This window comes from Vanellus vanellus (assembly GCF_965231255.1).
Source record: "Vanellus vanellus genome assembly, chromosome: 2".
Classification (NCBI taxonomy): domain Eukaryota; kingdom Metazoa; phylum Chordata; class Aves; order Charadriiformes; family Charadriidae; genus Vanellus; species Vanellus vanellus.
This window is the reverse complement of record NC_138906.1, coordinates 5,872,971-5,885,985: the sequence shown is the minus strand read 5'-3', so window position 1 is coordinate 5,885,985 and position 13,015 is coordinate 5,872,971. Positions and strand designations below refer to the sequence as shown.

The 13,015-nt window shown below is 41.1% G+C and overlaps 1 protein-coding gene across 3 annotated transcripts in view; it reads right to left on the bottom strand.

Annotated features, from left to right (window-relative positions):
• Positions 1–13,015, bottom strand: part of CTDSPL (CTD small phosphatase like) — an 84,986-nt gene that overhangs the window by 30,282 nt on the left and 41,689 nt on the right. For all 3 annotated transcript variants that reach the window (XM_082479959.1, XM_082479960.1, XM_082479961.1), the window contains exon 2: positions 3,659–3,813. In XM_082479959.1, the coding sequence (XP_082336085.1) occupies positions 3,659–3,813 (155 nt within the window). The remainder of the gene's footprint in view (positions 1–3,658; positions 3,814–13,015) is intronic.

Genomic DNA, 13,015 nt, shown 5'->3' with positions numbered 1-13,015 from the left:
AAGGATTTAATGAGGCTGAACATTGTGTGCTCCCAATGACACATCTGGCTCAGCATCCAAGCTGCAGACAGGCTGATATACCCACTGTAATAGATATTACATCTTAGAACACAACTTTGTGCTGCACTAACAAGCTGTTGCATTTTAAGAAAAACAAATACACGATAGTTTCAGTAAATACAAGTTGTTATCGAAAAATGTTGTATTGAAACTTTAGAGACAGAATTACATTCATTACCAGTATTAGAGTCACACTTGGACAAGCAGCTGCTCTGTGAGTAGAAGGTTTAAAAGTGAACTCAATACTTTCAAGAAGTTTTTGGGCTTTTTTTCCCCCTAATGGAATAGAAGTCAGCACTGAAAAACCCCGTTTATTCAAAACCATGCTCAGTTTGGTGTTTCTTCCAATCCTATGAAGAAGTGAGATGACGCTTGACTCGCCAAGCAGAGTCAAGTCCCATCATTCGGTAAAATACTAAATGAAGCACCGATTTCATCTGAAGCACTGATTTCATCTTTTCTAATACAGTGAAATACTAATAAATTAAATCACACGAGACAATTACTCTGAACAAAATTTCAGAACTGTGCTTTCAATTATGTCATCAAATACTCTTCCCTGCTTCCCCTCCTTTACAACAGGTTAGCATTGAAAGAATCGAGACTTCTAATTAGAAGGAAGTTAACTTGTCACATCAAGAATACGCCAGAAGCAACACAGAACACCGAATTCCTGTGAAACCAGCAGAGCTTTCTCTGTTCTGCTCCTTTCCTTTATCACCAGTTTTCATGTATGTCCTGGTTTGAGGTAAAACAGAACCAATTTTGTTCAGTAACTTCGCTTCTTAGCTGGGCCTCTTCTAACTACTGAAATTAACTGCATATTGTGCATATTTTTCATTATTTCTTTTTATTTTATTATTAATATTTCATTAAGGTAGTTTAGTTCCTTCTAAACTCATGAGTCTCTTTTTCCTCCTCTGCCTCTCTCTTTGAAGAGGGGTAGAGGGGAGCATCTGTCAGTCCCATCTGGGGTCCCTCAGGTCCCCAGTAGTGGATTTTGGCCTAAACCACAAAAATGTAACAACTCTACTAAGCAGTAAAGACAGAAGGAAAGTACATGCAAGCCATTTAATACAGTTTCTAATAGTAACTATTTAACATTATTGTGCAATTTTCTTTTTCAGTTTTTGAAGGAAAGGGTCACAACACATGAACTGACTGGTCCATGGTCAGACGTTAACCATGATGTGATAAATAATTAATACAACATACAAAAGGGAACGCAGGTGTAAGCGAGGGACCATTTGAACAGCAGCTCAACAAGATTTAAACTATTCTTAACCTGGCTTTAATTAAACAGCAGAGGAGTTTAAGCAGTGTGTTGTCAGGCTTCTTCTTTCCTAGAAGGTAATTTTTACCTAGAAGGTAATTTTGTCACTCTTGGACATTTAATTTCACCAATTTAGAAACTGAGGCCCACTGTTGCATGTACTTGCCCTCAACTTATCGAGATTCAGAAGCAATAGCGAGACGCTCAGCGTAACTTGGTTAAACCCACCCAGCCCACACAGTTCTGAAACACAGCTCTCCCGGCACAAAGCACTAGCCTGACAGCATAACGATATTCAAACATATCCAAGTCTTCGATGCTGTTTTTCTTTCCTTAAAAGAATTTCCTACTTAAACTAACCATGTTAGCACTGAAAATAAAAACAGCCTATAAAAAACACATACAAAGTTTATTCATCTTCAATATCACAATTAAAATAGAAATGTTACAGACTTATTTGCACTCACGTAAGAGCTACCCAAAAGCTTAGCCATGCTTGATTTCTTCTACAAAGACCTGTACGCATCTGAGTGCATTTTGTTTCGTTTGAAGAAAATGCACTCTTTAATAATTCTTTTTAACATATTCCCTGAACTCTTTTACTCAATTAAGCTGTAGTCTGGTAATGCCGTGAATTCTGTGATTTGTGTCTTGGGTTCACGTACAACTTCAAAACTGCTCACTAAGGTGAGGATGGCAACTTGTGTGAACATACACGCAATCACTCGCTCAAGGCAGAAGATATATTTAGAAAGTAACTAAGCATTTTACAAAATGTAATCTGAAAACTACTGACTCCAGACCATTTAAACTCATGTTTTCTATAGAAAAAAAAAAAAAACAAAAAAAAACAACAAAAAACACACCAAACTGTTCTTTCCTTTAGGTTTTTCTTTCTAATGAACTCCCATTTTCTCTCAGCTGTAATTATGCTGGGAGCCTCACCTCTGCCTCCTTTCCATTCCCCAGCACAGCGGAGAGGGAAATTTTCCTAGTTTCCCATTCCTTTTGTTTCCCAGGTGAACGTGCGCATACACGCTACACGCTACTCAGCTTTCCCTTCAGCACATCCAGCCTAGATTCCCCTCATTTCAGTCAAAATGTACCTTGGCTAGCAAAAGCCATCTAAAAATACACATACGATTCCTCCTCTGGGCAGAGGAATTTTCAGTGCGCTTTACCCCCGTGGGAGCAGTCTGAGAGTGAACTGTTGCCCACGTGTTCTTCGTCTCAGTCACTTCAATTCATTTTCCTTTCCTCTCTGCCACCCAACAGTTCCTCTGCTCTTTCTCCCCAGCTTTTCAGAATTCAAACACAGCCAGCAAAACTCAAACCAAAATAAAAACGGACTGGACAAGGTAGGTAAGAAATCAGCTGCATTAAATATGAAAAATTAGCGTGAAGAGCAGAAGGGTAAAAAGATAGAGATGTCTCCACTTCTGCTATTATCCCCCATCACGGATACACCTATACCTGCAATCCTTTCAAGTCCTGGAAAAATGGGACGGGAATGGTGTTTCAATTAAGAGTACAGCACTAGTGGGGTTTTGAGAGTGCTGAAAAGCAACGTGGTATGGTATGTATTCCTGTGTTTGCTATATTGGACTGAAATTCGTCAGTAACATAACGTGAATTGTCTCAGTGTTATCAGATTTAAAAAGAACATATAAAATTGTGTTGTGGTTTTATGAATATGGCAAAGCAATACAATTACTAGAACTCAATGAAAGTAACGTGCCGCTCTTCCACACAATGTTTTGAAGTGCTACAAGTTTTTATCAATTAATTTGACTTATTGGGTAAACGAGACTTAATAACCTGGAAAACAGCCAAAAGCTGATACCTTTGGACTCGGTGTGCATTAAATATAGGTGTACTCGTTAGAAAAAAGGTCCAAACAATTATGGTTCTCCCCCTTTTTGAACTGGTTTTATGCCACTGAAAACCCTTTCAAAGCGGTTCCACCACGCTCCAGTGAACACAGTTTAGCCTGCCTGTAGTTGGGAAGGAGAACCAAAGCTAGAGACAACTCAGCATCTGAAGTATTACGAGAAGTCCACATTTTTTTAGTGTCTTACTCAGGTTTTAAGTGCCGTTTGCTTATAAAATGTAATGTATAGTGCCAATACCCTTCATGGAAAGGTTAGTTTTAAATTGCAGCTGAATAGACAGTATTGGCAATTCACCATCAAAACAGCAATTTTTTCTGTGACTCATACCACGTTCCCCATGAGGGAAACCTATTAAGACAAACCTTCAGAAGCGCAGAGTCAAACCTTGGTTACAAAAGACCCATATGACAGCAGAATAAGATAAAAGCCTGACCTTCTGAAGTCCTCCATTCTCCTCCACCAAAGGAGGAAGAGCACTGGTGCTATTGGTAGATGGTGGTTCGACATTGTAGTCACGAAAGCAGCAGAATAAGGTGCTAAAGATACTTCGACTCCTCTGCTTCTTCAAGCTGATATTACATTGGGACACTAGAGGAAAAAAAAAATAAAAGAAAAATAAATTCATGTAGTACGGATACAGTTTTCCAGACCACAATGATTGAATTTAAGATGCATAGTTATTACCTCAGAAGTCCTTCTCAAGTCTTAAGATAATCTCACAGAGGTTCTCTGTCATTCTCAGACCCCCTTCCTGCCATTTCAACACATTTTTAACTTGTCAAACACACACAGTGCCGTTAGCCTATCGCTAACCAACCCGGATCGCCGCACAATCAAAGGTGTTGCCAGACTAAGATGTTCCACTGAGCCTTCCTAGAAATATCCAACATAGATACTGTAAATTACATCAAATAACACGCTGCTAAAATAGCCTCTGGACTGATGTAAAATAAAAGAAACGCAATAAATGCATACTAATGCCCGGGCATATTTTCTAGCCAGATAAATGTTCCACACATGATCATGTAAACTCCTGCAAGGGTCAGAAAAAGATGTTTCTGAGGTTCCTCTGCTACTGTTTGACAGCACTGCTGGAGGACAGAAGACACAACGCAGGGGCAGCACTGGGAAGTGCAGCACCGGCCGCGGGAACAAGTCTGGGGAGGGCGTTATTGAACGAAAAGAAAGGTCAGGACTTCTGTTTAACCTGCTTATTTGTTTAAAAGCATTAAAAAAAAAAAAAACCAAACTCAAAACAACACCCCAAAAACCCTGGTAAAAAATGACCTACAGCTCAATGAAAGCAAGTGTAGTGTTTTTAAAGACTAAAAACCATAGATAAAAGCAGCAGTTTGCAGAAAAGAAATGCACATAAGACACCTCATCATCTCCCCAAGATTCAAACTCCCGAAAGTTAGATCTTGAAAATAAAAGTTGGAAAAAAATTTTAGAATGTTTTAAGCAATACTCAATTTGATCACCAAATATTTTAGTGATCTATTGTTAGCTAAAAGTGTGTGTTTCCTACGCCACTGTGCAGCACCCGGCAGATTTAGCACTCTTCCAGGGCAGGGACCCCCTTTTCACCTTGTGCCTTTCACACAGCCCTTTTTTCTTTGATGTTTATCCAGACCACTGCAACATATGGCACCGAACACCATCGATACTCAACTTGTTAACATCAGGCCATACCACAATGAGACAATTGTGCCTCTGCTCTGGTGAAGACCCCACCTGCAGTACTGCATCCAGCTCTGGAGCCCCCAACACAGGAAAGACATGGACCTGTTGGAGCAGCTCCAGAGGAGGCCACAGAGACGATCCAAGGGCTGGAGCACCTCTGCTATGAGGACAGGCTGAGTTGGGGCTGTTCAGCCTGGAGAAGAGAAGGATCCGGGGAGATCTTATTGCGGCCTTCCAGTACCTAAAGGGGCCTACAGGAGAGCTGGGGAAGGACTTTTTACCAGTGCATGTAGTGATAGGACGAGGGGGAATGACTTCGAACTGGAAGATGGTAGATTTAGAATAGATATTAGGAAGAAGTTTTTCACTGTGAGGGTGGTGAGGCACTGGAACAGGTTGCCCAGAGAGGTTGTTGAGGCCCCATCCCTGGAGGTGTTCAAGGCCAGGTTGGACATGGCCTTGGGCAACCTGGTCTGGTGGGAGGTGTCCCTGCCTGTGGCAGGGGGGTTGGAACTCCATGATCTTCAAGGCCCCTTCCAACCTAAACCATTCTATGATTCTATGTGTGTCTTGTAATTAACCACTCACCACAGTCATTCCCCTGAACGCTGTGTAAAGCCCCCAGGACTCCCCTCTGCTGCACCGTCCTACCTGCGCCAGGACCCACCTCCCCTCTCCACACAGCAGAGGAACATCGCAGACTACGGAGATTAACAGCTTCCTCTTCAGAGTCAACAAATGATTTCATTTAAAATACATGCAAACAAGCCCCAGCAAGTTATGAGTTTTTTATTCTTTTTTTCACAGCAGTGCGTCTTAAAGTAGCAAACTTTAAAAAGTGGATTACACCCAGAGAAAAATATGCTGTGAAAGTTGTAGCACCGACTACCTGAAAGGAGGTTGTAGCGAGGTGGGGGTCGGTCTCTCCTCCCAAATATCAAGCTGTAGGACAAGAGGAAATGGCCTCAAATTGCACCAGGGGAGGTTTAGATTGGATATTAGGAAAAATTTCTTCACCAAAAGGGTTATCAAGCACTGGAACAGGCTGCCCAGGGAAGTGGTGGAGTCACCATCCCTGGAGGTATTTAAAAGACGGGTAGGCATGGTGCTGAGGGACATGGTTTAGTGGTGGTGTTGGCAGTGTTAGGTTGATGGTTGGACTCGATGACCTTCAAGGTCCCTTCCAACCTAGACAATTCTATGATTAATGCTGATCTACAAACCACATAGTTTATTTGCATTCTGCATCAGAAGGGACAGAACAGCCTCCCAGCCCAAAGTCAGAGTGTGAGTGAAATTCTTAGTAAGTCCCATTACACACATCAATATGCAATTCCCCATCTTTCCTCCTCTCCTCTCCCTAATAATAGGGAATGGCCACATAGATCTACCTTCCTCCTGGTATTACAAATCTATCAAGGCGATTGGCAACAGAAACACAAATAATACAATTATTAATATATACAGAAAATGTCAGCGAAAGAAAAGTTGTGTGTGAAATGGACCAAAACGCCGCTGGAAGATTTAAGGGATACCATCGCAGTCTGAATTCAGAAGGTGTGCAGGTACACGCGTGTGGCTTTGACAAGAAAGCCTCGTGGTGCAGTTTTTGAGTGAACTTTCAAGCACATTCTGAAAATATAAAGTCTTCTGAGTTTGTAGGGCCAGCATAAGCTAGACATCAATACTTTCTCCTCTCAAAGCACTTCCAAGGTGCCCAGCAGGTCCAACTGTAATATTCTGTTCTCAATATAGTATGTACTTCCATATTTGCCAAAATATTTTTCTGACTTAAGGGAGCGAGCAATGCTCAGATTCAGTTATTAATTGCTACTAAGAGGAAAGCGTACCAGTATCAAAAACTAAATGGGTTTTATAAGCCTTGACCATTTAAGAAGTCTCAGATAACAGAATAAAGTCCAAACTGTGCACAGATTTGTGCGCCTGTGTGTCTAAGGAAGTGTTTCATTACTTTAAAGACACCTGTAAACTGAAACCAACCTAATCACTGCTTTTCAATACTCCAGTTAAACAGAAAACATATGCAAAACTCCAGCCATTGGTGGTATGTGTTACAGTAAAAGGCTCATTCTCAAAACGCCACATTCCGTGTGCAACGAATTTGCAGAAACGTGCGTTTAGAAATCCCCAAAGGGTGCCTGTGCAGCTATGAAGGGCTTTTTCAAAACAGCACTCAAGAAAAATCTGTATCGCAGCCACAAGCAAGTTTGTTGCAGTATCACCCAGGCAAAGGGGACTCCTTTCTGACCTCAAACACTGGAACACGCTAAAATTTGAAGGGGAAGCACAACGCTGGGTGTCCTGTTCCCTACAGCTAGCACCACAGACCTCCCTAATAATTTGGGTTTTTTTTTGTTTTCAGCCTCTAGTTAAAAAATATGACAGCAAATAATGAAATTTGAATGTTTAATATAGAAATGCCATTACACAGCATTTATCATAAGCTTTTGGTTTTCTCCTGGACTTCGTAAGGTCCAAGAACATAACACTAAACTTCGTTCTGCAAACAGTTTTTATGCATAAAATAGTCCTCCCAAAGCCAAGACTGCATTCTGCAGTAAAGTCCAGTTTATATTCTAGGCTGGGACTGAGGCAGGTCTGCAACACAGGATCCAGTTCTCTAAAGTTAATAAAAAGTGAGAGCGTGAAGCAAGAAAAACTAAATACCAAACGTCTGCATCAGAAACCTTGCAGAGTGCTTCTGAGCTTCAGTCTTTGGGAGGTTAATGAATACAAACAGCACGCAAGGCAAACGTTTACCTAAACCACATCGTGTTCGTCCCCAAACCTGGTTAATGCTGGAGACCAGACCACGGATGGCCCGGACATGCAAAGAGCCATGCTAACAGATTAACCGGATGAAATCCCAAATTTTCAACAGAAATTCTGCCCAGTAACATCGACGGCGTCTAAGGGAGAGCAGCGAGAGCAGGGATGCCGCAGGGGCTCCCACGGCTCCAGTTTTATAAAGCTGTGGGGCCGGGAGACACTGGAACTCCTCGTCCCCAATCATCCCTCTGGTCTGTCTGCATCTCGCTGCTCTGAGCCGCTGCTGGGAGCAAACCTCTCAATCCGCTACGAATTACAGCAGCGTTTTTAACTTCATAAATTCCTATCAGCCTCAGCTGCGCAGCACATCAACAGGAACAGCGCAACCACCGAGGAACTAACATTTCTCTCTTTTCTACATAGAAGACTGCAAGAGGCAGTAAACAGCAAAATGGTCTAAATAAACATTCAAAACAGCTCAGACAAAAGCTATTAATTTGTCCAAATTATTTAAGAATTCTTGTTTTCTTTCATCCAATTATATATTTCAAATGGCCACTCACATTCGATTAGCAAAATAGTCATTCTAGGAAAAATATTCCTTCATTCCTTCAATCCCACTGTATTGCCATACATAATACAGTGCTGTTTCAAATAGGTCTTTCCACCAATTTAAATATTATTCACAATTTATTTTTAATAATACGTTATAGAGGCTCTACTGTGACTTAAATGATAATTTTGGATGCAGTAAGGAACACAAGTTCTCCAGTGGCTTTACGTGCCATGCAGTATAAACTGCATACGTAGAACAGATTTAAAGCTCATCTCATTTTGAGCAACGACGAGTGTTGTGCGTCACAGAAAATAGTTTCTCTTTCCTTAGTTACACTGGATCAAACAGAATAGGTCTGCTGTTTGCTACATTTGCTTTTCTTGAAGCACTGACAGTACATACAGGTAACAACTATAACTCTGAAGGTGTAAAGAAGCATTAATATTGAATCATTACCAGAAATTTAGGTATTCTAGACAAAACCCGGTGTTCCTTAAAAGCCTACAGGTAAGTGCAGGCAGTAACGATGCTCGTATGGTAAACTGAATTATCCAAACTGCACGTCTGAGCAGCATCCAGCATATGGAATTTAAAGGACTTTTTCCTTTCCCCCCCTCCATCTTTTGGGAGTTACAGCCTTGATATCTGGAACTGATTATCTATGGCATCCACGGAAGTACTATACCCATTACCTCTATCACCGCTGAATGCTGAAGACAACTTTAAGCGACCTCTTACAATCCTAAGCCCCGTGTACCAAAAAAGCCCCGGCAAAATAACTTCACAATATGAAAGTGCATTATCTGACCATAACCAGCAGATATCTGCAGAAAAGTTGAAGAAAGGAACTACGCAAGGCTGGAGCGATACTTTCCCTTAACACCATCCCAGGTGCATTGTAACTGCAGTTTAAGGACTTCCTTACTTGAAGACATTAATTGCACACATAACAGTCCTCAACTAATTCCTCTTTCATGACTTTGTCCCACCATGTTATGAACCTGCCCCAGCTTTTCGTGCCAAAAGCATCCTGGGGCAAGAAGGTCTGCAGCTCAACCAACAGCTCAGCTGTTTCATAACTCCGGCGATCCTTCTTCCTTACCTTTCTACCTCCTCGAATTCACATTTCTGAGCAGGAGGAGGGGGAGTAGAACCACACAATATCCCAGGATGAAAGGAGAGAGCACCGTGAATTTATACACCCACACAATGCTTTTTTCTCATACTTTTCTAATAATTCCTAATAAATTATTTGCGTTTTACAACAAGTGAGCATCGGGCTAATGTGATTTTTCAGAAGATCTTATTATAACGTCAAGATCTCTTCATTAGTAGGTATTTCAGGCATCACTGCAAATACGAGTGAAGAATTCTTATCTCTTCCCATGCAGAAAAAAAAATCACGCATATCTACACTTAATTTCATCTGCTATTTGCGAAGGCAGACATTCAAAATCATGTTGCCTTTCTACCACTCTTTATAGTTGTTTTTAGTCTATATACACATGCACATATATGCACACACATACATATACATGCACAAGTACACCCCCCTTTCCCTTTCAATTTTTGTCGCCTTATTTCCTTTTCCAAATACCTTAAGACTACCCCGAAGAGCAGACTGCACAGATCCCTTGCGTAATTTCTTCCCCAGGGATCTCACGGAGGTCTGCAAGAGCCTTCAGGGAAGCACTTTCTCAAATTATCTGAATTTCTAAAAGATTATTTGCAGACAGGGTCAGAAACAGGAACACAGCTCTCCCTGCCAGAAGGGAAGTCCCTCTGGTCCAGATTTCCCCCGATTTGAAAGCTCAAAGTCTCACCTATAATTTCCAGATGCCCTCCTGCACTAGTTCTAATGACAAGCCTCACCGCTCGTAACCCGTGTGCTACCTGCTGCCTGCAGGGAAGTTAATTCTTGAATTGCCTGCAAGTTTCTGGAAGTCAAAGATGGTCCAGAGAACTGTGCTTATTGAGGTCTTCTGGCAAGTCCTAACGAACCCACAGCATTACTAAGCCTGGGGAGGGGTTCAAGGAAAGATAAAGGTAAGCTTTAAAATAAATCAGTGCAATCACATAAGCATAAATAGAAGATACCACACTGGGTGGTTATACAAAGAGAACAGGAAGAAAAAAAAAAAAAACCCCAAACCAAACCCCAAACATTACAGGCAAATGTTATAACAGAAATTAAAACAAGAACATGCTGATAGAAGAAATTTACAGCATCTTCTCAAGCCATCCGTTGGAGGCAGAAGGGTTGCACTGCTGTTCTCCCACCAAAATAGTTTCAACAGCAGTACAAGTTACACAGTAAAGAAAAAGCTTTTCCCTCATGGACTGTATTCTAAAAAAGTTTAGTTCAGGGCTTCTCTCATCAGATTTTGCCGTAGTGGTGTGAAATTACAAAAGTAGATTGTTGCACAGCTGTCGCACAAGAAACCCCTCCCTGGGCTGACTGGAGGGCTCCTTACCCAGCCCATCCTTCTGCAGAGCATGAGTGAGCTAATTACCGCTGAATTTTTTCCTAATTAAATGAATGCAATAGCCAGTCCTCTCAAATAATATAAACTGGGTAATGAAGAGCATTTCCGTGTGCTTACAGATGAACTTGCTAAATGCAATAAAATGAACATCTGTGTGTCGTGAGCTCTCTGCTAACAAGTTTGTTTATAATACAAAATGGAAAAACGCAAGTCAGAATAAAGCAGTATTAAACAAAGCTTTTCTTCAAAAGGAAGCGGTTTCGAAATTTATACATGATTAGAGAGATGCAGAATTTCTCAACCTTCTGAAGAGGTTCTATCTGATCTTATTGGAAAAATAAAGGTTTATATCCTACACGACTCAAGCTAGAAACCGTTAAGTAGCAGAAAACCGTCAACTTTGGTTATACGGCTCCTATTTTTGTGATGTATTGACCAGGATAGAAATTATTTTACAATACTTGGTGCCAAATCTGCACGTGATGCCCACACAACTTTGGTTTTCAATGCCATTTCCAGTTTATCATTGAAAGGTTTGCTCTTCCACGTAAGCTTTGCAGAAAATACAGCAATAACAGCACTGTCACATACCTGGAACAACCGCCCACAACTGGTTTAACCTTCAAACAAGTATAACCCAAGCAAATTGCTCTGTTTATATTCAGCATGATATACCCCAGAATTATCTTCATTTCAACTAAAGCTGGCAACCTCTCTCCCCTCCAAAACGTAATTAAATAAACCTAAGGTTTTGGTTTCTCCATTGAAACTATTTATTTGAAGGGAGGGATCCCAGACTAGTTTTAGCAAAAGAAAAATCTTTCCAAAACACTTAACTACCCTCCACCAAACCCTTTCCCATACAGCACGTTAGGGGTCTGCTGTGGATGGAGCTGAGTGCATGGCCAGGGGCCAAGAATTAAAAGCTTAAACACGTTAACACAGATGGGGACATGCGGGAAAAGTAACCAACTAACTTATTTTTTCTTTTGAGATAATCTTTATCTCACTTTAATCTGTCTTTAGTAGGTCACTGCACGTGGATCTGAAAAAAAGTCGATATGACTGATGAACTTTTAGGAATTTTAGGAAAAATTGAGCATTACTGTTACTAACCCATTATTCCATGATGTTTTGGAAAACAAGCTCAGAAGTTGCACCTGTAGGCTAAAATCAAACAGTTACACAAGAACATCTTATCTCATTCAAAAAGAAGTTATCTGGTGAGTATCAGAGCACCACAGTTTGCTTTCCATACCTGTGAAAGTCCTATAAAAATACACTTTCACATAGTACCTAGGACAAAAGGAGAAAAATCATTGGGACAAATGTTGATTCAAGACAGCTAAAGCTGTACCAAGAAAGAAGATCTCTACCTGACCAAACGAAGCTCTGAAACATTTTTGTGGCGGCAGCTTAAAGCAAAAGTTTTTTTCTGCCCTACATAAATTATTTATTAACGTCCTCAAACTGAGTGACTAAAACACCTGCCACTGTTGTTGGATGCTCATTTTTTAAGGATCAAAAAGTAGTGAAATTCTGAAGTCACTTTTTTTAATACACAACTGCGAACTCGGCAGTGCTGTCTCTGTACAGGGCTGTGATGCACCCTGAGACAGAGGTAGTAAATGTTAAATCCAGCAACTGTACACAGAAGCCTCTTAACTGACAAGGAGGGATAAGAAACCATGAAAAGGCTCAAAACAGCACGTAAACCCGACGGATCCCAAGGCAAATTCCAAAACCATAAAGCAGTTGGTACACTTCAGTCAGCACACTGAGGTTCGTTGGACAGACATACACATGATGGTACAACCTCCATATCATATGCGTCAACTTCTCACATGAGCCACGATGTAAACACCTGTGCTGTTTTGCAGTGTTGCAGCATTCCAAAGAATTAGGCGGGCTGCTACTAGGAAATGCTGTGTTAAAGGACACGTATGTGTCAAAGCCCACCTCCACACATTTATTCAGCTCAAAGACTGAAGGCAGATCCACCGCTTCAGGGGCACCCGCATTTCATAATGAAGCTAAAAAATTAAAAAAAAACTCTTTTAACAACATAATTAACCTGCTGAACTACGTTCTGAGTGAAATACATTCAAGTTCAAACTAAACAGCAGAGACTTTGGCCAGCTCCTTTCCCGCTCCAGTGCTTGACAAGCTAAAGAGGGCTACACTGAGACCACTTCCAATTTTGAGAAGCAGCACGTGTAGATCTGTATCTCCAAAGGACTGAAAAGTAGGTCTCCTCGTGATCCAGGAAGAACTA